We start from the raw sequence: 27,309 nt of genomic DNA on the forward strand, positions 1-27,309 counted from the left end.
AGAACCATGAGTACTTTCCAGTATTTTGATAATAACAGGTTTTGCACCACATAGATGAACAAAGTGAGATAAAGATAGATGAACAAAGTGAGATAAATTAAACAAAAAAAAAGAGAAAGAAAAAAAAAAAAGAAAATGAATGAAAGAAAGAAAAAAGGTCTTAGGAGTTTCCACAGGAAAGAGAAGAGGTTACACATTCTAAAGGTACAAATCTGGGGAAGGTTTGTTTCTTGATGATAGGTTAAGTCTTCGATATTATAGCCAAAGTACAGCACTTCTTTCTAATTCTGAAGGGGTTTATGTCTTTAATTGTTCTTTGATTTTACTGCTAGGAGACTAGGCTGCTAATTTTATTCATAGCAGAGATGTTATTAACCATACAACTGTGCCCATTGCCACAGGCAGTCTCAGTGCTCTCTGCTATCTCTTTGTTTTTGTTTTGTAGAAATGTATTCCTTTGGCTGCTGTGGCAACTGTTTATTACATACATTTATAAAAGTACCTACTGATATCACTGGAGCATCTGGGTAGGCAGCTGTGACTCCCTTTCCCTTCCCTACCCCACTGTTGCTGCAGCACCCGTTCTGCTTGCTCTTCATTTTGTACGTCTCAGAAGAGGGGCAACAGAGAAGGAAAGAAAAAAAATCAGTAACTGCTGTACTGTAATAAAATCCCTCTGCACTATTTTCCACCCCCTCCTCCTTTCTGGAGAAAGACAAAAAATAGCAGGATGTGTTGATGGCTGTTGATGAGAGAAAAAGGGGGTGTTATGGAGAGGTGGATCTGCATGAACCTGAAAGGAGGAAGCATCCTCCATGAAGAAGGAGCAGTGAATTCTTACCATGCAGAGAGAGAAGCAGGGAAGTGGACCAAGTGGCTTCCAAAATACCAGAAAGAGAGAACTGGGAGGAGGGCAGATGACCAGATGTCTGCATCTGTTCCAATGACAAAGATGCAGCAGTGGGAAATCAGGGCGGAGAACCACAGTTGCCCATAGGAGCATGATGCTGATGCTTCTTGGTGGTACTATTTTTGTGTTTTGTTGAACAGGGCTGGGCTGGTTGTGCAGGTCACCTGGTAATGGTAGCTTCAGCAGGCCTCCTGCTGATTTACTTCTTTCTGTCAGAGGTCTTCCAGCAACCACTTGGCCAGCGCAGACCCACTGCTGGTCGCTTGGCAGTCCCCAGGCACAGGGACAGCCCTGAGCTGTGGTGTAGACCCAAGCAACACTTTTGCTTAGCACCACATTCAAAAAGGAGAGCAGAGGTATATACCAGGCTTATTTTAAAGAGACTTCATCTGAGTTTCTCAAAAGATGTATCTCACTGAAAGCTGAATCTGCAGTCTTCTGTTTTGTCACATCCATCCTCTTCTCTCACCAGCTGCACTCTTAAATTATTTTGCCAATCTCCCCATCGTTTTGTATGCACTTTGCCCTCAGGGCAAGTGGCTTCTCAGAAGCATTCACTGAGGGCAGCTAGAGGCGGGATCAACTCCAGCATAACTTTAGATGTGCAAGAAACAGGATTGCAAGAAATTATGTTGTATGTCCTTTAAGTGAAGGTGATTCTGTGGTGGGCTTCCCTCCTCGGAGAGAAATCTCTTAAATAGTAAAGTCAAGGCTCCATGTAGTAATAGGAAAGCAAGAAAAGAGTTTAGGGTGTGACCCTCTTCTTTCTGCTGCTGTATGTTACCAAAGAGAGTTGAGAGGGTCTGCGTCTACCATGGACTACACCTCGTGCATGGGAACCCCAGTTCTGAGGTGTGTTTCTGTGTGCCGGTGCAGTTCAGACTAGATAATGCCATACTAAAAGTGAATTGCCATAAGGAATGTCACAGAAAGTGAGTTACTGTGAACAAAGTTAGTATAGCAGCCTGGTCCTGCTTTATTCCACCCTGTTATGAAGGATGAGGATAAAAATGAATTTAACTCACTCAGTCCAGAAGAACCTTTCCAGTTCTTTCTGAGTCCCGAGGAATGGGAAGGCTTCCCGACCATCCTGCTTTCCTGTTTTATTTGGCTGTATTGCCTCTCTCCACACACCATTTGTGTGTTGGAACTAGAATGTAACTGAAGTTAGAATTTCTTTTCTTCTTTCTTTGTTTTGTGCTACAGGCTTGCCTTTCTCATGTGCTAAAGAGTACAGTTACACTGTAAAAGAAGTGGATTCCAGCAAGATTAGAGACCAAGAGTAGAAAGGAAGACATTAAACTAGTCCTTATTTTCCACGTCACCAGAAACACAGCATCGAGGTTATGCTACCTCAGTTATAGATGCTGGGAAAGCATGCAATCCCTCATCAAGAAACATAAGTTAGATTAGGAAATAATAACATTATTTTGACTAACTTATTCCATATGACTACTTGATAAACATGTGGGGTACCATTATTTCTTTGACTTTCTGTATTTTCATTGTTTTGATTTATACTCTGGAAATGGAGTAAATTTATATACAAATCAACTCTGATAAAACTAAAAATCAATTGTACTTTCATAACTTCTCCAGATAGGTTTTCATCTGGTATGTCTCATAGATGCTGTTGTTTACATACAGCTTGCAAGCATAATTTTAAATTGAATATTTTAGTATGTTCTAAATGCAGTGAAAGCCGCTAGTTTTTTTTTTTGTTTTGTTTTGTTTTGTTTTTTATGCATTGTACCAGACAAGCAGTTTTTAGCAGCACTACTTTCAAGTAACTGCCTGCCTAAAACATGTTGAGGGAATGGAAAATACTCAGTGCATTAAGCGTATTTAAAGCAAAATGAATTCAGTTATAGTAGCATTTAAAGTATTTTGCAGCTAAGTGCAACTGATGTGCATACATTTCACTTGCAAGTATGTATGTAGGAAGCAGAGGCAGAACTGAAGTATACAAGGAGAGGCAAAGGAGGGTGAAGTACAGAGCAGACCATTTTACATGTATTGACTTAATTCGCCTAAATTTCACACACCAGTACCGCTATCCTTCTGAAAGGGGCTCCACATCCAGCCTCCCCCAGCTCTTCCAGCGAGCAGAGCCTCCCTGGCGGGTGGAGCAGGCATTGTTCTGTGGGATGTTTCATCGGCTATGGGGGAGTAAAGGCAGCAAGGAGCTATCCCTTGATGAGCCATTGATAACTTGAAGTCTCCAGGGCCTTCCTGCCCCGCTGCACCCCTTCAGCTCCCACCTGGGAGGTGGCACGGGCAGTGCTGAGAGTGCCATCCAGCGTGCCACAGCATCCGTACTGCCAGACTCCTTGCTTGCTTCACTCTGCAGTCACCAGGGCTTCAGAAACGGAGCTTGAACTGGGAGGCTGAGCTGCTGGTCAGACAGCAGCTCTGTCCTTACCCTAACTTAATCCTTACAGCTCAGCCACCTCCACCTGGAGCTGCCACAGCCACCACTATTTGTCCCCTGATGCTGACCCAATTAGCACCAGGTTACCAGCATGCAGCATGTATGTGCTCCGGCTCGGGTCAGTTCAGTTCAAAAAGAGTTAGCCTGCCCTTTGCCGAGCAGGTGCACATCTGAATCAGTCCTTCCAAAGATGACAGGACTTCAGGCACTGAGACTTTCAGTTTGCTTTCTTTGAGATCCGTGGTTTGGTTGCCAGTAACATTAATAGAGCTGGAATATAAATCACAGTGAATGTAAACCATTTGGGCTGCAGCGTGCCGGGCAGATATCCATGCAGAGAGAAGGGCAATTAAATCCTCTTGCATTATAAACCTTACAGAATCAGGCTCTGGCTGAGGTCTTGCACATATGGGAATTTTCTCTGGTGAAGCCTGATGAGTTGTCGTTCTTGTTGCCAATAATGTGGATAAATAAAAGGCTTAACAATTAGGAGAGAAAGGAAACAGAGATAATACACCTGTCAAACTTTTTGTATTATTAATGTGCAAGTGAAAAAAACGTTATGCTTGTGCATGCTGTTGCCCTCAATACCAGCTGTTGACTGTGCACATGAATCAGTATTTTACATGGGCTGAACAGCCCTGCTGCCAGCAAGCACTCCAACAGGCAACATCGATAACAGCAGTCTACCCACACTCCATACAATTCCAGCTATTCTTCAAATTAATAATAATACTTAATAAAGCTTCATCTCTCATTTGCAAAGAAAACCTTCAATTAATGTTAATCAGCATCCTCAGAATGTGATCAGGCTGAGCTTGTAGCTGGACGTGCCGAAACAGTTCAACTGGCAGATGGAGCATTTTCCAACTATTTTAATTAATGACTGCTCATTTCAAATGTTAATGCAATTAAATAAATAGGCAAAACAAATAAAAATAATGTACATTATGAAAATGCTACTACCAGAGGCAGTTTTGATCAAAAAAGTGAGCCTTGCTCAAACCCAAGAAGGGCCCAAGCATACCCTGCTGGCTAGATAAGCTCTAATAAAGACAGGACTTGCTTTTGTTACTTGCTTTTTCCAACCATTTTTCTGGGATTGACATTTATATCACTTCCATTTTAACCTGCTGGCATCAACTGAGTCATTGCTTCTCCAAGTATTAGAACATTTTTCTGCAGAAAATGGGAAAGGATTTCCTTCACATGAGATAGGCTTTTTTCCGGGTAAGATTTAGACTGCCCCTGCTTCTTGCCTTTTGTATTTGAACTAATTGCCTTATTTTTATTTTTTTTAAAGGGCTTTACTTTCTGTGAACCTTGTATACCATAGCACTGATGTAGTCCCACATTCGTTCGGGCTTATAAAGAGTTCAATTAGCCCCTTAATGCCTAGTTCAGTCACAATTAAACCACCTTCCCTGTTGACTCAGGATTGGTCTTTCTAAAGGCAATGGAGGTGTTTTTAATTATTCGTTCTCTGGTTTGTTTCTTACAGCAGTCTCAGCTGTGCTTTATTATTCAAAGGTTAATGCAAACTGAGAACTGGGTAAATTAAATTTGTTTGCCAGCTAACAACCTGATGTATTACAGACACTGTGAAAGATGGATGGATGGATGGATGGATGGATGGATGGATGGATGGATGGATGGATGGATGGCAAGACTTTTGCTATTGTGACACTTGAAAAGCCAGATTCTGTCTTTAAAACAATTGCTAGTTTTGGTTCTATGGATGGTAGATAATTGATGTTTCATAATGTTATATTCTCTGTAACCCTTTTTTGTTAAGAAAGCGTGTAGTTTAGAAAGCCAAGAAACATTAACAGCTATTATAGAAAATTGATGTAGGTACCATGACTAATGAACTACGCCACACAGTACTAAGTCACTGCGTTGTATGCAGGGAATCATGCAGTCAGAAGTTTTAATGAAGGGAGCCGAAGGAATTTCAGGTGAAAGAGGGTTTTATTAACTTTCAGTGAACAAAATGAATAGTTGAGCAGTGAACATGACATGATGTCGTATAATAATTGTATGCCTTGGGTACATTGTGAGGCATGGAGCATAGCCAAGAGCTTTCATCTGTTCTACACATAGGGTTATTTCACAAACCCCTGCATACTGTGGAAATCTTTATTGCAAACATAACGAGAATAGTTTCACAAGAAATGCCCTAAGACAATACCACGTCATTTATTTGAAAAATCTACCAACACTGCATTCCTGTAGAAAATATTAATCAGATATCCAGAAGTCACTATCCCAATTGGTCCTAATTAAAATTCAGGTCCTGTATCAGTGACTTGTATCAGCAGGCTGTGAACCATAGTCTTCGTATTCCTTAGGAGGCCACAGCCACCCTGGGAAAAATATGTCTTTCTGTGGACAAGCATTATGCTGTATGAAAGGAGGCTACACTGGCTTTTGGAATAGTAATGCCCAAAAATATTAGTAGTTTTTAATTTGTTGTTTCCAGGCACTGAATGTATCGGTGAGAGACTTTTCTTGCTCCGTGTATAGGGTTATATTTTTTACATTTTAAATATTGTTTCAGTACTGTGTTTTTAAATGAGGACTTTGAATTAACATAATCCAACAGTTGAACCTGCTTCCTGTTATGATTTTTAAGATAGCATAACAGTTGCAGACTAAAGCAGCCTTCTGTACTAATGACTGGACGAGTCCTTAGGATAGTAACTTAGAAAGTGAAGCTGCAAGGTCATTTGTACCATGCTGTCTTTAGTACAGTGTGTACTGTATAATAATGTGTGTAATTACACTGCTACTGACTGATGAGGTAGGTGGATGTGGATGTAGGTGAAAATAGGGTGGCTTGTGAGGCAAGACAGTGACAAGACATCTCAGCAAAGTCTCTGTATCCTTGTACTGTAAATACTTCACATTTGCCCACTAAAATATTTGAGATAAGATGGTCAGGAATTTTCTGTGCTTATTTGAATAATTTATAATGTGATTTTAATACTTCTTCCTGGCTGAATATATCACTTCACTGGCAGAGCTTAGGACGCCAGTGACATGTTATGCAGGACTAACTTAATAAATGTGATACACAATTTTAACTTACAGCATTGTTGCAAAACCAGTGGTACTGCTAGTAGAGTGTAACTGATGCAGTGTTTTCTTAACTGTATGTGGTCATCATGGTTTTTTTGTTTGTTTGTTTTCTATTTTAGTGCTGGACCCAAAGGAGACAACATTTATGAATGGAGGTCAACTATACTGGGGCCTCCAGGGTCAGTATATGAAGGTGGAGTTTTCTTCCTTGACATTACCTTTTCACCGGACTATCCTTTTAAACCACCTAAGGTTAGTAGGAGGATATTAAAAGTCTAGTAGGAGTCCTTTCCTTGTGATATTTTTTAATGTGTATGTTGGTATAATGCTGTAGGATGAAACACAAAACTTTCAAGGCAATAATGAATATTTAAACTGAGTATTTTGATGGAACAAATTTAAATAACTGCTTAAAATTTGCTTGCATGTCTCCAGTATAGCTGGATAAATATGGATTTATTTAGCAAATGGTTGCATAATTTCCAGCAGTTATTTGTTTGACTTGGATTTGTTTCTAATATGAAAGCATTTATATTTGAGTTGCACCCTTTTTAAGCAGCTGAAGGCACTTAATCTTTCCAGTTGACCCATATCATTCACCAGGGGTCTGTGGCAGTCTGACAAAATATGCACCTTTCGTGCTACTCCATATAAATTACTTCTCCAGATGCAAACTACACTACTCTTCATGAAACTATAATTAATTGCTTTCCATCGGTTTTCTGGAAGACTGTGGAAATATGGTAACAAAGACGAGAAATTGGAAAGAAAGACAACGACTTACAGAATTCCTTGCAGATTTGTTTTCTAATGCTGTCAATGATGACACTAACCACAAATGTAGAACTGTTCCAATAACATGAAGCTGGCAGATCATTACCATGATAGAGTAGGCTCTGAATGTCATACAGGAAATACCTAGTGGTTTTGAAGACTGGAGAAACAGAAGTGGGATGAAATGCACTTGTGCAAAATGTCATTGATAAGCAGTACGAATAATGGCTGAGAGATGGTGTCAAAATGGGGTTTTATTGGTTGATCACAGGATTATTACAAACTACCAGTCTAATGCATCTGTGAAAAAGGCAAATACACTTGTAAGATGCATCATCTGGCATTTCCTGTAGAGATAAGGCATTGCTGGCGTCATACACAAGACATTTGTAAGACCTAATCTGGAAGACTGAGTACAATTCTTGACACCCATGCTCACTATCATGAATAGAAACTGGAAAATTTACCCAGCAGGGCTATTAATAGAATCAAATAAATTGATGGGCCTGTCTATTATGAAACAAAGTGAAGAGAGGTTAATTTTTCACCTTCCAAGTTAGAAGAATGAGGTTTTGGAATAGGTCTTCAAGAGGACTTATGGGAGTGGAAATACTTCCCTTCTTTTTGACATGTTTGTGAAAAGGTTGATACACCATGGTTGCCCGTAATAGAGTAGTTAATTCCTATTTGATTATTGTGAGTACACTATTGAGAGAGGAGCATTTATAAACAGAATTTTGATGCTACAATAGTAGTGCTTATAGTAGTTAACATTATTATCAGGAGAAAGTTTTAAAAAAGAATGAGAGAGGTGAGTTCAAAGTACTTGTCATTCTGTAAACTGCACTTTCCCAACCAGTGACATAAAGACGGGACAAAATCACATTTTAGGTAGCAGATGCAGATGGCCTAACTTTGTTTCCTACTTCTAGCATTCCAGTTTAGGGAAGCTTTGAGGTCACGGACAAATATTGCAGGGGTTGTACACCCTGCTGACCACAAATTTTCTGATTTAGATAATTATGATATTCAGTGAAGAAAGAATTTGAAACTTCATAACTCCAAGCTTCTCATTCAGTCAGTTAAAGCATTGGCACGCAGCTCGGGCAATGCTCTGTTCTTGCCTTCCTCTCAGCCCAGGCCGTTCTGGCCTTTGTTATATGAGGTCCACCTTGACAGGCTCCTTCTGTTTGCTTCATTGCTGCTTAGTCTGTGTGCAATAGCTATAATGCAAGAGTTACATTCAGTACCCTAGCCAGTTAAAAGGAGAATTATTTAGTGGGTATTGGCATATTCACTGGCTGTATTTCTTGAGTATTAAATAGAGCACATAGGGATATTTCTCCTTCCCTTTGTTGAGTCTGTTGAATATTAGTCAATTTATTCAACAGCATCCTTTTAAAATAGAAGGTGACAGTCCAGTTTGCTGTTTCGCCAGTAGATAAAGACTTTTTCAGTCCACCCTCAGTTGTGTTTGGCAACTGTATTATTTTGAGACATGAGTAATGCAGCTGTGCATTGCTTATTAATGAAATACCAAGCAAAGAGGTGGTTCTTACCCTGCTTTGTAAAACATTTTTGTCTGCCTTTATCTTGATGCCAGTTGTCATTCTAAGAAATGTGTGCATATAAATCATATGAAAATGTACTGATTGATAAAGGACGAGAGAGTTGATGATACCATATTGTATTACTAAAAGGGCAGTATTTATGATGAGGGAAATTGTTATCTATAAGAAAGTAATGAGTACATGTGCACAGGGGACTAGTGTCAGATAGAACTAATATTTCACTAGCATATTTTGTACGCATAGATTCTTATTCTTTTCACTTGAGCCACTGTCATAAATAACCCGTGTTTTCAGTCCTGCTTTAGGAGCTCTTAAGCTGTTGCTACTTCATTACACATCTTTCCCAGATTCTGAGAAATTGATTCACAGGTTAAATAGTCTGGGAAGTCCCTTGAATAAAGCAGTGTGGGAAGACAAGTGCTGGCCATAAGGTAGCTTCTGCTAGTCAATATTGTTGGGAAACAGTACTTAAATATTTACTCCAAACACTTATTTCTAGCAAAAGAAAGGTATTGAGTTTGTGGAACATAACATATGGCATTACGGTACAGTGCTATCTGTGTCACCGGGTGCTGGCAACTCTTCTACTTTACCACAAGATTTGTGATATGTGGGGCTGTTCTTAAAATCATGGTGCTTAGAGTTATGGGAGTGGATAATGATAGATTTATTTTTTTCTAAGTATATTCCACTCCTCGTGGCTCTATCAACTAAAAAAAAAAAAAAAAAAAGATAAAATACAAAACTGTGGAATGTACTAGGAAAGTCATAAAGTATATCCCTGACTTGGCAAGGTTACCTCCATGTCAGTACACAGCAGAAAAGGTCTAATTCACGTTTCTTGCTATGATTGAATTCATACATTCCTCCTGAGATTTCTGTGGGCCACATTCATCCCTTTCTTACTATGAAGTAAGGAAGCATTTAAATGAGTACTGTCAAAATTGATCTTCTAAAAATGTGACCACAAAAGACCTGGGAAGAAACAGAAACTGTATTTCCCAGATGCGATTACTTGACCCAGCTTGAGGTTCCAAAGGCAAATGCCCATGTCACATAACATAGTTACTGTTAAAGGACCTAATACAAAGTGTATTAAAATCTGCAGAAAGATTTCCACAATTCCCTTTCCTTATCCTTATTCTGAGATGTTGCACACTCTTTTATCATGCGTATGTATGTTGCAAATGCATGTTGGGAAGCAAAAAATAATTTTTAAATTAGGAAAAATATATTAAAATTAAATTCTGGATACGTATCTTTTTATTATTATTATTATAATTTTTAAAAATGTGGTGTAGCCATTTTTTTTTGTATTATACAAAGATTTAAATATTTTCTAAAAGATCCAAATTCTTTCTATAAACCCTGTTGATGCTTATTCTGATCATTGGGCACCCTGCTGCGTATTGGAAAATATGAATTAAAATTAAAAAACTGAGAGCACATTTGCACATGAAGAAAAGATGTTTGAACCTATGTTTTGAGCATGGGGGGATTAGCAAATATATAAAGTAATTTTCGTTTGTTCTTCTAGATAGTTAACCTGCTTTCTTCAAATTTTACACCTTTATCTCTATTTTTCATGTCCTCTGATTGCACTCTGTGCCTCATTTTATGTTCATAGTTTTGTATACCCAAACATCAGGCAATCAGGTTTCCCCTCAGTCTTTCCCCTACAGGTCATCAGTTTTCTTTTTGTCTGTCTTTGTACTGACACCTGTCAGTGTCTCTAAAGCTGAGCCATAAGCATAAAATCAAAGTAAGTTATTTTTCAACAAAGTAGGAGATACCATGTGATAGGTCAGATTATAATTTGCTCTCGTGATATTCCTTTTTTCCCCTTTGAAGTCAGTCTATTTCAGTCTTTCAGCTTGGTCTCATGCCTTGAAACCAGACTCCAAGCGCTTTCTGAGCCGAAGTGCAGTGACCCTTTCAGCTCTGCTTGCCTTTAAGACCCATGGCATTTTGCTTTACTCACAAGAGCAGAACCCTGGTGCGGAGGAGAGAGTCCTTCTTCCACAAGGAGCTTCTCTATGTGGGCCAGATGCAGCTTGACCAGGGGTGACAGAGGCTGTCCCAGCCCAGCTCCAGTTGCTTTGTGTAACCGGAGAACAAGATTTTTAGAACAGCTCATCTGAGAAACGACAAATTAGCTTTGGCTTTCTGGGAGGCTCTACTCAATTAAAAATCCTTGCTGGCCTCCACTGTGAGGAAGCTGCTGTAATGCTGTGCAAATGAGCTGAGCACCCCCTTGGCTGAGTCAGCAGGAACAGGCAGGCTGCAGAATTGCCCCTTCCTTTGCAGCAGTCCCCCAAGTCTCATGCTGGTTTTTATGAAACGAGGCAAGAGGAAGGTGTGGAACAGGTAAAGCAAGCCATAGATACGCACCTGATCTCACCTTCTGCTAAAGGCCAGGTGCCGGTGAGACTTCATTGTTGGTCACTTTGAGGCTTCGCTTCAGCCACAAAATTCAGCATCTGTCTTGTAATGCAGCAGGCTTTACAATAAAGAAAGTTGCGGCCTGTTCAGAGCAGCCACTTACAGAAATGAATAAAAATACTTAGATGGCCTGCCAAGGAAATAACCTTGCATTTCTCCAATGCCTTAATGACCCCCCAGCCTTTTGTAGAATTACCTTTGAGGTTTCTTTTTCCTGCTAACTACCTTCCTTTCATCTGTAATGAATTCAGACTGTTCCTCTCCTTGGCTTTTACAGGGGAAAGCTCTCTCTTGTTCTGCTGCTTTCTGTGGGGTATTGGATGGGATATATAGTTATGCATAGAAAGGTGGGTGTGTATGTTTAGGTGTATGTGTGTATATATGTATATATATATATACATACATATATTTGTATGTGTATGTATACATATATATGAGTAGGAGGTATCGAATCCTTCAGTCAGCCTGGAGAAGTTCAGCTAATTTCTCTCCTTGGTCCATATACAAAACCAGTGAATTCCCCAAGTATACAAATTTTTTGACCTGAGGTCCTTTAAAGTTTAGCCATCGTGACAAATTGACACCGTAACATTATACAGGCTATAATTGTTGAAGGAAGGGCAGTAATTTCATTATCCTGCACACTGTCCCACCAGACCAGGAAGTCTTGGTGCAGTCTTTCATACAGGTGTTTGTTTGCAGAAAACTGAGTGCTCTTCAAGAGCACACTCCCTCCAGGAGTTGTCACTACAGTGGTGTTTGCATTTTCATCAAGAATAATCTTTATTAATAACTTCTACTCAGATATTTGACTGTGTTCAGTCTATTACAGTGTCTATTCAATTTAGCTGTAGCTGATACAATATGGATATATCCATCATTATCCTAGTACTCTGCTAGCTTTATTTTTTAATTTGAGTGATTTATAAAATCTCTTAATCCCAACTCTACAATTAATCTTGCTAGGGACTTTAATCTCAGCTGACTGAAAAATGGTCCACAGGACTTGAAAGCTGCAATATGCTAAATCACCTCTAAATCAAAATTAAAATAACAGAAAACTCCATTTCCTCCCTGTACATCGCGCATGTCTATCAAGTGACTGAAAAATTGTTCTCAGCATTTGAAAGCTTAGCTGTCTTAAATCAACTATAAGGCTGTAAGGAGAGTCTTTTTCCTTTGTAACTATGAAGTGCAGAGTCTATGGAATCTGGACTTAATGGCAATATTGAACATCTCTTCGGGTTTTTTTCTTTGTAATCATCATAACACTAATCTCTATGCACAAAATATCATTACGTGGAATCCTTCTCCTGCGGTACAAACTTTGTAGGCAGGGCTCCAGCCCACCTTCTCTTGCCCTCCCTGTGGCTGTCGCCATGACAAGATCAGCCTTCAGACACGATGGTCTCCTGTTACTGCCATCCCTGACACCCATCTGCCTCGTCACCACTCTTCAGGAAGCTCTGCATGCCGTAGGCTGCGTGTCTGCAGGCAGTGCTGGACCTATGGGGCAGCGCACAGCACTGGGCCCGGGGTGCATCAGACCCAGGTGGCTCCCTCAGAAACTTCAATGCCTCTCAAAATGACAGCATCACAGAGATGTGGAGAATGGAAATGCAGGAAGAAATACATAAGGCAGAGGAAAGGATCTATAACTATATTTTATTACCAATAAATGCAAAGGTCACATTTGATAGAACAATATCCTGTAAACCTCTGAGATTTCCTTTGCATTTAGTTACCCGAGAGTTCTTCTACTAAATGCCAAGTTGAATTGCCATTTCTTCTAATGAATAGCCTTCTTTTTCACTCTGTTTTAATATACTAATTTATATCAGTAGTTTTTATTTTTTTAGTCTTGATGAAAATGGCTCTATCCAGCTAAACTCTTCCTGCTTCTCCCCTCGCCCCCAAAAAAGCTTAGAAGGTTCATAATTTCTTCCTGTTTCCTATAAATACCCAGCACATTAAGCTCCCCATGAGGACCTGTAGAGTCATCTTGTGGGGGCTCTCTTCTACCTCACAGTGATGGTTTGCATACCGCCTGTCAGGTTCACTTTCAAAAGGGGACATGATGGCTATCAGATGCTTGGGAAACTAGGTATTTCTCTTATATCACATGCGTTTTCACTACTGCATAAAAATCTACTCATAATCTAAAAATACATCATACATCGATGTTCGTTCTCATCTTCTTTTATGCACACAGATATATACATTTACAGATGTGAGAGAAATAATTTTATTTATGATATCACTACAGAATAAGAACAAACTAGTAAATGTTCAAAACCAAGTCAGCTACGGTTCTGAGGGGAAAGAGCACTTTGGGGACTCAGAGGAAGTGCATGTGGACGATTCAGCCCACATGGTTTATTCTATGAAAGGGAGGATTTGTTTTGTAAAAGTTAAATGGTCAGTAATTCCATAAAATTTTGCTTTCTCTATAAATGGACTTTATTACTGACTTTCCATATACAGTTACTAAATATAATAAAGATTATGCTGGCTATAATTAAAAAACATTTAAAAAACTCATACTGACATTGTCAGGCAAAGCTTTTGACATTTTGCATCATAAAATAGTTTCTATTCTGAACCTCCCTTACCTGGACAGTTTTCCATTTCCTTTATTCTCTCCTGCTATTCTTTTATTTTCAGAAAACTGTACAATTTAAGTTAATTTTTTACTTGCCCTCTCAGGTACATCAAAGATTAGTTAAATTCCTCTTTACTTTTTCTGCTATTAGATCTGTGTGCAAACTGGGTACATTTCAATAAAGTACACATTTAGTGTTACTGTGCTTATTGAAATGTATGTTTTTTTTCCTGCAACAGTCAATTCAGTGAGACAGTGTGAGTAGTTACTCAGCTTCATAATTACCGTGGATATAATGAATAATTACTCACATTGCATACCGTTTCGTTTTCAGCAGTGTTAAAGGTTAACTCATATGAATGCTATTACATGCCTTTTAAATCATGATCGCTTCTGGCTAGTTATGTCTCGCGTGGTGCATTTTGTTACAGAAACCACAGAGTAGTTTGCATATCAGACTTTTCTGTAGGTCAAACAAAAGTAACTGTAAGTTATTATTTCCTGATAATGTTGATGACATATATTTTCCTTTGATGTAAGAAACTGTAGCTATTACCAACTGAAGGTTTGTAGGAACTGGCTGAAGTTCATTTCTTGGCATATATTTAAACCGTGCTCTTTAACAGTGATCATCATATGGTCTGTCATTTATTATGCACTTTATGTGATAATCCATTAAGTATCTTAACAACTGCTCATGTACATGCTACAAATCTGTAGTTGCAAAACAAAGATGGATCATCTTGTTGTAGAAAGGCAGCCTCAGCACTGGATATAGCTAAAATGAAGTGCACTCCGTAAGAAATTTAGGGATGATAATTAACGTAAAGGTTAACATGGACATTGTGTCACTCGCAGCTATAGATAATATTCATTCAGATTGTTTTACAGTATTGCTGTAATATTACTAAAGAGCAAAGGCCTGATCTTGTTTTTATTATTCTTTCTATTTGAGAAGACAAATCTATTGCCCATAAAGTCTGAAAAACTGAGATGGGAACTACTTGCTCCCTCCTGAGCTCCATGAACATCATCATAAAGGGCATCATATTTTTTAATATATATATAACCTTTTATGTATGCAGTACAACTTCGTCCACTTCAGGTAGTGCCACTGTAGTTTTATTAAAACAGAACTCCTGGGGAATATTAGAGAAAGACAGAAGTTTCATCTCAGGAATGCCTGCAGGATTGCGCCCTTGTAAGAAATGAAAGAGCTTGAAAGGAAATTTTGCAAAACTGCAGGAATGAGAGCCCTGGGATCTCAATCCTGCTTCCAGTGTTGGCCAAGCAAAAGGGGTTTGGTTTTGTTTATTCTCCTGTAGACTCTGAATCTTTCATCTCTCCCTGCACAGTTGCCCAGCTTCAGTGGGAGCAATGAAGAAAAGGGGATGGGGGCTTGAACCCAAACAGGATGAAGAATGCAGTTCCTCAGTGCATGCTATTACGCTCTTGCATGCTAGTGTGCAAAACCAGAGAGTCATTTCTTCTTCTAGACATATTTTTAAGAATTATGACTGAATTCAGTGGAGTCTGAAAGTGCATGGGTTGTGTTTGCAGGACCAGCCCTTTCAGATCTAAAGCAGTGCCTTTACATGCCTGTCTCTCACTGAAGTTTAAGCCAGTCACCCACACGGCTGCCAATGACACGGTGGCTTCTTGGGTTTACACCTAACATATGAATTTTACATGCAAAACAGAGATAGTGAGTGATTTGAAGACGTGATTTTCCTTGCTGGAAAACTGGTGTTCAAAATCACCCTGACATACAGCAGTGATTTGTCTTGTCTCCGATCAGTTGCCTCCAGTCACTCAACTGAAATCCATTTTACTTTGCCCGTCCTTGGTTTTGTAAACAGTCTTTTTTCTGTCCTAAAACTTACTCAATGAAAAGCTTTACATGTACTTCTTTTCTCTGTAATCATTTTCTCTCCCCCTTTTAAATACATAACCTCATTTTCTTCTTAGAGACTATATAAAGTTGTTTCTTTTAATTTGTTTAATTCTGTTTTACAATACTCAGAAGGGTTTAGCATTCAGCAGTAGGTAAATAGATGAGTTTGTTTTTATTTATTTCCAAATATGAACATAAATTCTTTATCATTACCTTTCAAAAGCTTCTTTATAATACTTCTACAGTTTTCAGAAAGTAGTCCTATTTTTCCCTATTTCCTGCAATTCACATTTCTCTGACCTGCACTTTTATTCAACAAAAATGAGATATTCTCTAAAAACTGGAGAATCAAAGAGAGTAAATCCATAGAGGGTACTTATCTTTCAAGAAAAAAAAAAAAAGAGATAAATTACTCCTCTACCATTCAATTGTCGGAGGATAACTCCTACTATACACCCACACACTCCCTTGAGCTTCTGAATGGGATTGTTTAGGTGTTTTCATTAGGGGATAAATGGAATTAGAGTGCATCATTTATAGGAACCATTTAAGTGGCATCAAAGGTTAAAATATGACGATATTAAAGAAAACAGAGTTCCCCTGGAACAGTGTTATCACTTGACTTCTCTCTACATACATAACAGAGATGACCCTGCATAACTTTAAAATGTGCGTATGGCCAACGCAGCATCCTTGTCAGCGTTTCCCACGTTAGATGCAATTTGAGGCAATATCTGGATGAGGAAAGCAATATGTCATCCCAGCTGTCCTGCATCTTACTTACATTTCTCTGGCATATGAAAATGGGATGGGGCTTCTCACCTTGTCCCTTTTTACAATAGCTCCTAAGTTCATTACAATTTCACTTTGAAATTGAACAGATCTGGGGGTTGTGTAATTATCCCCAGGCCAGAGGTTGCAAGGTAACTGAAGGTAATGGTTTTCCTCCAAGCTGCCCCAGTTGCTGAGGAGTCGGAGTGGGGAGCCACCTGATTCCTCACGTGCCAGCTCCATCAAAACCACCAACTCTCCACAAAAGGGGGAGAGGGCAGGCATTTCCCAGTTTGCCACAGGACATGGAAATCTGTGGGGCCAGTCCTAGCTCTACCATTTTTATTTATCTTTTCTGTGGTTGTCTATTCACCCTGACCAAGGAGGCCTGGGCGGCGTGTGCCACCGCCAGCCATTGCAAGCTCTGTGGCATCTAGGGGCAACGTCACCTCCCACCACCCGTCCACAGTTCCTGACGTGTCATTCATACAGCTCCTTCTGAAATTCTGAAAACTTCAATTTTTTGTTGTTAAAGTGTCTGTGTATTTGTACAGGCATTGCCAAGTGTGCTGGCATGTTTGGCGAGTGAGTGACATCTGTCAATGATAAGCAGTGATCCTTATCTTGTGACTGGGTGTCCTCCTCAGTGTCATGTTTTAAGGTATACTCGTAGTGAAAAAACCTACAGTTCAATTCTAAGTATTTGCAAAAAATAGCCTTGCAACTACAAACAGATGTAATCCCACCTACATTTATCCACTAATAGCCTAAGATGACAATGGAGTGTTGAACCGTTTATATAAGATGTGAACTACCTCCATTCATTCCAGTGGCTCTCCAAGTCCTGCCAAATTTCCAGTGTCCCTTCTGGGATGTTTCAAAGGGAACATGTGGCAATGTGTCTGTCCTCTAAGCTGACATCAAAAGTTACACATTAAAATACAGGCTCACATTGATGGCATTAAGTAGGCTACAAGCTTAGACTGACCCCTATCTTAAAATAAATTGGAAGGTACAATTTAATTCATGCAAAGTTTACTCAGTGTATTCAGATATTGCTGAATAAAGTCCTCAAATTGTTATTCATGGAAGCATAGGAAAGCACCTTTTTTCAGGAAAAATAATTAAGCAAAAACTTTATTCCAACAATATACTAAGAAGTAAGAATATAATACTTATAATTAAGCCAATACTGAAGTGTTTGCCTGAGTCTTGGTACAGCCTGCTGTGAAATATTCCCTGATTCAGTGTTATATCAAGTATTAATAGTGCCTTAGAGTTAATCTGTCTGGGGACCTAATGAACCTAATGTTTACAGGGTGCTCCTCCACACCAACTCCCTTTGTGGACACTTTTAACACACTTAGTGTAAGGCAGTTTGCCACTTCTGTGCATTTCTAACCTTCCTTATTCACAATAACTTCTCTTTGTAGATGAACATTTAATTTTATCACTGAACACTGCTTTCTTGATCTGACAGAAGACTTTTCACTCCAAATGCTGAATGTGCTTGGAGTTCTTATGGGAGGAAAAAAAAAAAAAAAAAAAGAAGATTGTCTGGCTATAGTGTGTGGATGAATTGAGCTCATTGTGCCAGAAATATTTAAAATTCTCATAAAGGTATTGGAAGTGAAGCACTTAGGCTGGAAAAGAATAAGTGAAACCACAACATTAGGGGAAAAAGGAAAGAACTTCTTATGAATATGTAGAGTACAGAGCGGCAAACTGTTCAAGTGGCCTATCAGTTGGCAATACCTTTAGCTGCATGTAAAAACTGGTGAGCTTTTTTTGTTGGGATCTTTGTCACATAGCTCACTGATCCATGACACTGCACTCCAGGAATGCTTTCCCAGATTTATGTGGAAAAGTACTTACGAGAATAAATATTTCTTCTTGAATCTAGCGCTGTAATACCAGAAATCTACTGCCTTTTCCTTCCATTATTTTGTCAAAGCGCCTTGATTTAATCAAAAGGGGCAGAATTGCTCCATGTTAGATAGTGATTTTTTTCTTAATAGAGGTAGAACGGGTACCGTGTTATTTCAGTTGTGTCCTCTGTTCTGGTTCTTGGTGAGTGGCCCGATCTTAGTCTTCCTGAAATCACTGGGAATTCTGGTATTAAATAAAGCCAGAAAAGGGGCATGCCTGCCATCAGTTTCAATTTCTATCCAGACACAGATTTATCTGCATGGTAGAGTAGGGATAGGTTCATAAGTACTCCCAGTTATTAGCACTAGCAAATTCTAGTGAAGAATACATGTTTCTGAGATTTGAGGTGTGCTTTGCCTGTGGTTGTCTCATGCCCCCCTGCCTGTCTATTGGCTGATGAGGTAGACCACCAAAATAATACATCTTAATTTTAGATGTAATGAACACATCATTAAAACTATCTGGTTTAACTTGTCATTTGTGTAGAAATGATGGAGAAATTAATCTTTCATGGAGATCCCAAGATGCAGGGGTTTTGTATTGTCCCTTCCTATCCAGTAGCCCCAGTACTTATTCTGAACTACACAGAGGACTTTAATAGCTGATATTATTTTAAAATAAAAGGTCTGTATCTTCCACTTGATGCAGAAACACATCATTCTAGACTAAAAGAAATGAGCTCCTCCTCAGTGCAGTAAATATAGGATCACCTGGGAGAGAATATAAAATGGGTACTGTGGTGGTTTCACCCTGATGAGCAACTAAACTCCACCACAACTGCTCCTCCTCAAAGGAAGAGGGAGAGAAAATATGATGGAAAGGGCTCAAAGGCTGGGATAAGGACAGGGAGACCACTCACCAACTATAGGCACGGGGAAAACAGATTCAGCATAGGGAGATTAATATAATTTATTGCCTATTTCTAACAGACTAGGGCAGTGAGAAAATAAAAGCAAGCTAAAACCACCTTCCTCCCATCTGCCCTCTTCTACGTCCTTCCCTTGAGCGGCACAGGGGAACAGGGAATGGGGTCTGCTCGGGGGAGCCTTCCTTTTCTTTCTTCAATCTGCTCTCCCAGAGGACCACCCAGTGTCACTCATGGCTGGGCTCTGGCCAGCAGTGGGTGCCTTTGGAGCCTTCTGGAGCTGGCTCTGATCTGACATGGGGCAGCTGCTGGGCTCTGCTCACAGAGGCCACCCCTGCACCCCCCTGCTGCCAAAACCTTGCCACATAAACCCAATGCAGATACAGAAATCCCAAAAATAAAATACACACACACAAACACAAAGGTATTTGGAAGCGATTATACCGATTCAACTGTGACTTAAATTTGGAAATGAAGAATAGCCTTTTTGTTCCCATGGAAGAATAATGAGATCAGTGGGACCAAGGCAAGAGGAAGCTAAGGAAACTTGGAAACTTGTCCCATTCTTACATTGCAGAAACCAGTTCCATTGCTGGCCACAATTGGAAGAGGCAGACTTTTATTTTGTAATGAACATCCCTATTTTGCTCAATCTTTAACTGGCAGAATAGTGTAATTTCAACCAGGGAAGCAAAATGGTCTTTTGTGTAATTTTTTTTTTAATTGCTTAATAATCATGTAATTATTGGCTTGTACACCACTGCACTTAAGACACGCTATCTTTTCTAGGTAACGTTTCGGACAAGGATCTATCACTGTAACATTAACAGCCAAGGCGTCATCTGCCTGGACATTTTAAAAGACAACTGGAGTCCAGCATTAACCATTTCTAAAGTTCTCCTCTCCATCTGCTCCCTCCTCACAGACTGCAACCCAGGTAAGACAAATTAACTTTCACATTTGCGTTCATTCGTGGTTCGTGTTCTGTCAGCGTTCTGTCAGCTATTGGGATACGGTTGGTGCACTGTTCTACTGCTATGTACTAAAAAAAGAGACAAAAAAAGTAAGTTTTAAATTCATTTAAATTGAAGCATAGTAAAGAAAGAAAACACAATTTTAGGATCTCATGTGCCTTTTTAGTAGTTGAAAAAAATATCTGTTAATTCAAAAGTTTAATCAGTGGACAATACCTTATAGTAGGCACTAATTTGGATATTACAAGCAGGATATTAGTACCAAGAAATATTAATGTGTTAATAAATACTGAAAAGGAAAGCTTTCATTTAAATATGCTGATAACGTTCTCTGAAAAGAATATTAATAGTGCTGATGATGATAGATGTCTAACACAGACTCTACAAATAATGAAAATTAATTTAAATGAAGTTTATTCAATATCCTGGACAGCCAGTATGAGTATTCAAAGCAAGCTGTCATTCATATTAAGTAGCATAGCACTTAACCTCTTCCCTCAGCTCTTTTAGATTTGTTTTCTGCAGTTGACCACTAGATCTGTAATTTGCACTTTCTCTTACCCTGTTTGCCAGTGAATGGTCTGACTGTAGCCATGGAAAATTGTAATATATAGAAATTACTAAAGAATCATTTAAAGAAAAACTAAGCAATCTGTTCGCATATCTTGAGTGTTCTTGTGGTTTTGGTTTGGTTTGGTTTGGTTTTTATTGTAGACTTGTTTTGTTTTATTATTATTAATTTGCCATCTAGGTTTTAAAACTTCAGGTTTCCTGCTTCTATACTTTTCTCCCCAACCAAAAGGCTAAAAAAATGCTTTTCAAAGGCCAGAATGTGAGATTCCTGTGCAGTCAGGTGCCAAGTCAAAGGCTGTAACAGGAGACTGAGTTATTTCAAAGCTCCAGATAAGGTGAAAGTGGACTCTCGGTTACAATTGGCTGCATTTTTTTTTTTTCATGTGGGTTTGTTACTGCATGTAGCATTAAAAACTGCAGCGTTCTCCCAGCTGAGAGATGGAGCTGTAGGGGATCCCTGCAGTCTCATTCCAGGCACGTTTATTTCAGGAGTGCTTGCTGGGCGCTCTCTGTTTACCTCTCAGGAAGATTGACTTCTGGCAGTGCCACCCCAACTGATGCAGAGGTGCCTGTACAAAAGCAGGTGGATTGGTGACATAAGCTTAAAGAAAAGCAAATGGATATTTGCTCAGCTGTGTTAAGGTCCAGGTAAAGAGCTTCAGAGACACTGCTGTAAAATCAGTAGCTGTCTATCAGCAAATACGGCCATTTCAGGATTTAACAGCAGAGCTGTGTCGGGGAGTGAGGAACTGGAAGTAGATGTGCACTCAGTTGTGCTCGCCTGTCTTTAGAGGCAGGCATACAGGCAGCTTGAAAGCTGGCCAGTTTCAAGCAATGATTTGAAGTTGGGAAATTTACTATCTCTGCCCTCTCAGTCTTTTTCCTTCCCTTAGGCTAGTTTACAGATGTTGTTGGCACAACAGTGAGCAAGTAGGTCAGAGGAACACTGAAAACTGTTACCCATAGGATATGATCATATGCAACAAGTTAATGTACTAAAAATGGGAAGTTACTCTTCAGTTTCTTTCAGTTAGTAGCCATAGCAGTCACGACTGTAGTAAGTCAAACAATTTTATGACCTTTCATTTTCAATTTAAACATTCTCTTTAAATACGAAGTGGTTGTGGATTTTGTTACTGTGCCCTGTTAAAATTTTGCTATGTTTTTTGAGGAATTAATGTAATTTCTTTACTTGTATTGTGATTTCCCCTCTTATGAGGAGCTGACGGCAGTAGCTGTGAACTGCTGAGTCATTTTTGCCTTCCTTTGAGATGACTTGCCTAGTGTTAGATACTTTGTTTTTATTAAAAAGTGAACTTTGAATTTTAGCGATCTACAACACAAGGCTTCTTACCTTTCGGTGTATTGCCTAACATGCTACAGCCTGTTCTGGCTGTACTGCTTGTCCCGTTCATTTCAGATGAAATTTTATCATTAACAAATCATTGGAATAGATGTTCCTTGCCATCCAGATTGAATATGATTGATTGATTGATTGATAGATAGATAGATAGAGAAAGATAGGAATATGTATCTATATATATCACTGAGATATATATCATATACTTATGTGTATTATTATATATATATATATGTATGTATTTTGCTCTCTGTCGGCTGGAAGTAATTTTCTAATCCCCGAGTCCTCTCTTCATCAAACTAGTTGGCTCCTTTTTAAAGGCAGCAACCCAACAGGGATCTCGATTTGATAAGCAACTTTGAACTCTTTGTTCACTATTCATCAGACAGAAGTAGATCAGGTCAAATGGAAAGGCAACACTGAATCTCCCACAAACATAAACACTTGGGATGGGTGCGTTTTCCACCCCCAGCCCCTCTGAAGGGAAGAATCAAGTATCAGTTACCCCCAGCCTTACATTTATGCAAATCTTCATTAGAACAACAAATAGCAGTAAGAATGGCAGCTAATTAACCCTCAGTCATACACAGTGATTAAACTGAGCCAGAGCACAGCTGCAGCTTCGTTGGCAAGCACTGCTATTCTTCTCCAGCAGGCTGAGCAAATGAAAAGAGGTATTTGCTCCTGCCGCTTCTGTCATTCACACAGCCATCTACAAAAGCCACGGAGAGAGTCTCTTTCCTCCCTGGTTATACATCACCACCCTTTGTTCCATATCACTCAAGGCAGGAGCTAGCTTGTCCGTTTTAAGCAACTCATATAATCCTTTACTCATAAGCTGTCTCAGACCCTTCACTCCTGATTGTTATTAATTGTCTCTATTTTGCTTGGCTGCATCAGACGGTAAACTGTGTTAATGAAATGTCTGAATTTTGTAACAGCTGGCTGACTTTTTTTGTGGGGGGAAAGGGTGCCGTAGTATTTGTGTGTAAGTGAACATGTGTGAATTATCTGTCAGTGCAGGAGAGCCAACTGGAATGGTATCAGAGAGATGGGAGAAATGATGGGATGCGCTAGCATTCAGTTTGGGGATTACTGCCTCTCTTTAAGGTGGTACTCTGGGACACAGCACACATCTCTTCTTCAAAGCAGGGCCCCAGTCCTGTAAACATTTCGGCATGTGCATGAGCAACCCTACAAAACCTGGTAGATGCATTCATCTACATAAAACTGTGTGTGTGAGTAAGTGCTCGTAGGCTGTGTGCTCGAGTGATGAACGTATTTACTTCCAGTGTTAGCTGCTAGGGCTTGCCTACATGTTAGTTATTGCAGAGTAACTCCATGTGTGGACACTCCCTCTTTTGAAAATATATTGTGAGGAAAAACTGTCTTACATGGAGTAAAAGTCAACTGTACATTAATTATGGAAAAGTAGCCCTGGGAGTATAAATTCCCATACTACCTTAATCCAAAATAGCTTTCAAGTGTGGATGGCCCCTGGGGTTTTGTATTTTTACAGAGATTGAAAGAAATTAATTATTTTTATATTTAGACAGCTGATGATGATGAGCTGGGTTAAAACGTTTACTGCTCTCTGTTGGTCATTCCCATCTCAGCCCTGCCAAAGGTTCTCAAGTCTTATGGAAAATTCTCATTTGCTTCAGAAGAAATGAACTGAAACACTGACAAGACTGCCCTGAAACTTTTTCCTTCGCATGGCCTCCTTTTTCACACATGCAAAGTCTGAACTTTGCTGGCCTGGTTGTCCCTGATGTCTGAACAGTCTAACGTCAAGCCACGTCTGCTTAATAACACATGGCTAAGCCTTGATTAGGACATTAGAGCAAAACCTGCTAAATCTCCATCACTTTTTTGTCATTGTTTACCTGTAGTTAAGTACCTTTTTTTGCACACAACAGTTCTACAGCCAGTAAGATCTCTATCCCTTGATTGCTCCACCGGCATTCCCTACCAGGAAAACTGGACCTGATGCCTTGGCCTTGCTGCTGCCCCTGGTCCCTGCGGGACAGACTGTGCCCCGTGACCTCATTTGGGCACTGACAGGCACCACCTTCCAGATGGGGATTTGTGCGGTGCTGCGGGAGAGAGGGTGGGAAGGTACGGCCTGAGGCTGTAAGCAGCCATGGCGTTTTTTTCCCCAAAGTGTGTCTGGTTCCACTGAACACTTGGCTGGCCGCTGAAACACAACTAACTACTGAGAGGCTGTATGAGCTTCACTTTCTTCACTCTTTAGAAACCTCTGCCAAATTTCTAGCCTAAATTGATGCATGGGAATTTTATACTAACTTGTTTTTCAGCAACTTTTATCCTATAGCTTAAATTACTATTTTCCCTTGCTGTTTTTCATTCCTGCTGTATTAATGAAGATCCACCCTCTTTCCTCTTGTCTTTATTTGCTGCACACTAACCAGGCCTGTGTATATTCACTTCCACCCATGAGACGGCCTTTCCATTCCCCTTATCACCCTCGCTGCCCTCTTCTGCCCCTGCGTCAGGCTGAAGTCATCCTTCCTGAACGTGGCTGATTTGTGGGGAGTTCATCAGTGCATGAGGCACGGCTAGACAGGCTAACCTGCTGGTGGTCACCATCATCCGGACTGAAAAATTTACTGTTCCCAGTTGGACGTTCCTGTCTCACTCGCAGCCCTGCCAAAGGCTGATTCTTTCTTAGCCCTGTCATTTACACCATTTGTCTGCTTTCTAACCCAATTCAATGAAATGATTCAGAAAGGGAAAGGGACAGGGACAGGGACAGGGACAGGGAAAGGGAAAGGGAAAGGGAAAGGGAAAGGGAAAGGGAAAGGGAAAGGGAACGGGAACGGGAACGGGAACGGGAACGGGAACGGGAACGGGGAAGGAAGGAAGGAAGGAAGGAAGGAGGGAGGGAGGGAGGGAGGGAAAAGAAATAAAGCTTTTATAAGAATACTGCATTGACCTGTGGCAAAGAAAATGAGCAAACAAGTGACAGCAGTAACTGCTTAACCTGGATCAGCACTACCCAGGTTAGTTGTTGTGACTCTGCTTTTAGATCCCACAGTGGCATATTATATTAGCAGTGTAAAGCTGCTTATCTCCTGTTATCCTTTAAGCACCACAGAAAGTGTGAAGCAGTTTGTTCAGTCATATATTTAAAGTTTGCTGTGAACATAGTTTCAGATGGAAGCATGTGCATGTCCTCAGCAGTGAGAGCACGCATAAAAGTAAATGAGCTGGATGGATATCGCTGCATTACTTTGATGTGAGTCCCATCAATTTTTATAGGAGTTCAGTTGCTCAGCATGTCTGAAAAAGTAGACTGTTTATGTTAAAAAACTTTGTGATGCATGTGTGGTACTCAAATATAATACCTCAGTTAGAAGTATGCATGCTGTTTTTTACAAGTACTGCCATGAATCATGACTATACTAGATGGTTTCATACTTTGTTAACCCGCACTAAGTAATATGGCTGTGCATTTTAATGACTTGCATTTATCTAGGCACAGGTAAACAAAGTCAAACGACATCCTAAGGTTATAGGGATTTTAGTCATCTCACTAAGGGACATGAGACATGCTTTCAAGCTTTCTTTATGTTAGTCATCCTCATGTTTTGCCTTTATCTTTCCCAGAAACTTCATTGTTTTCATCACAGAAATGGTATAGTTGGCAGTTACTGATAACGTATCATCATTGCTTTTCAGTTACTATTACAAGTTATTCATGTGGTTTGGCATGATTTAGGTTTGCCTAAGTATTTTCTGCCAAAAAAATACTAGTACCCTTACCTCCACCTGCATGAGGGTGCTGGAATTAAGAGATGGGCTACAGTTATTACAATATTTTTTCTTCATTTTTTTTTTCTTTGTTGCTTTCCTAAAGGTTTGCAAGTCTCTATACTCTTACTGCTGGGAGTATAAAATCCCAGCTCTGTCATCCTTTGCAGAAAAGGATTCAATAGTGTAATTTAATGTATATCTTTGATCCTCAGTGGGATCAGAAACAGCACTTTGGAGAGTGACTTTTCAACATAAGCAATAAAAGCCCTAAAAGCCTGAGTGGTATTTGCCCTGCTACAAAGCTGCTGGAATTGCTGCTGTGTCCAGGAGCTTTGCAAAACCCTAGTGGGTGGGAAGAGTTAAGTCAGACGAGGTGCGAGGGAGAGGCTCGGTTTAGCATACTGTCCCGATTTCCCAGCCATTCCTCCCTCTCAGCCAGCAGCGTGCTCTTTGGGAAGGAGCCTGGCGTTGTGCTGCAGTGCCACAACACCATCCCTCGGCAGGCCCACCGTCAGCAGCCACCCCAGAGCTCACTGCTGGGAGGGCTCCAGCCGTGATGCATGGCTGCGTGCCTAGCACTGGGCCCAGGGCACGCGGACAGACTCGCTTCTAGGAAGTTATGGGAGCCTACAGTCTGAATTTGTGGTAGGGTTTGGGAAAACCAAGCCTCATCTAAGTGATTGTAACAGTTCCTGCATCACTAACTAGTAGTATATGCGGGTGTGTTGGCACCGGCCCATGTGGATCGGCTGGTTGAGGAGGTCCCTCACTGCCACCCACAGCACCCATGGACTGGGCCTTGTCCCACCTCCGGCACAGAGAAGTGGGTTCCTGTGAACCCTCTCAGGAAAAACCATCTGCTGAGAGGTTGGGTTCAACTGCCAGCCTTCGACTTGATGCCCCTGGACATGGTCCCTTCTGATACCTCTTCAGGGTGATCGCCTCTGGTACAGGGGCAGTAACATCCAAAACCACCGTGGCCGCTTTTAAAGTGAGCATCTGTTTTATCTGTTTAGATTCCACAGGAACACAGGAACAGCTCTGTTTTCTCAGCCGATAAGCTCCAGCCATACCGCCATGCATTTTAACGGACTAATAGGTGTCCACTGTATCAATAAAAAGATCTGTTTTCAGAATTACCGAAAGATCTGAAAGCACTAGCCTGTCCAAAAAAAGAAAAAAAAAAAAAAAAAAGATTAAAAATAAATCTAAGGCAGCTTAATAAAGGAAAATGTAACATAGCTGTAAAAACAAAATCTGTTCCATGCTGGAGTGTTTGGCTCCAAGCGAGGATTTGGCTGACTTGTGGTCACAACTCTGCTGTTTGGCTTCCATGTCCTAACTCTAAAATAGCT

General features: G+C 40.2%; 1 protein-coding gene across 2 annotated transcripts in view; it reads left to right on the top strand.

The window, feature by feature from the left end:
• UBE2E2 (ubiquitin conjugating enzyme E2 E2) overlaps positions 1-27,309 on the top strand; it is a 212,330-nt gene that overhangs the window by 167,568 nt on the left and 17,453 nt on the right. For both annotated transcript variants that reach the window (XM_066991894.1, XM_066991893.1), the window contains exons 4-5: positions 6,542-6,674; positions 20,060-20,207. In XM_066991894.1, the coding sequence (XP_066847995.1) occupies positions 6,542-6,674; positions 20,060-20,207 (281 nt within the window). The remainder of the gene's footprint in view (positions 1-6,541; positions 6,675-20,059; positions 20,208-27,309) is intronic.

The sequence above is a fragment of the Anser cygnoides genome, chromosome 2 (genome assembly GCF_040182565.1).
Source record: "Anser cygnoides isolate HZ-2024a breed goose chromosome 2, Taihu_goose_T2T_genome, whole genome shotgun sequence".
NCBI classification, from domain to species: Eukaryota; Metazoa; Chordata; class Aves; order Anseriformes; family Anatidae; genus Anser; species Anser cygnoides.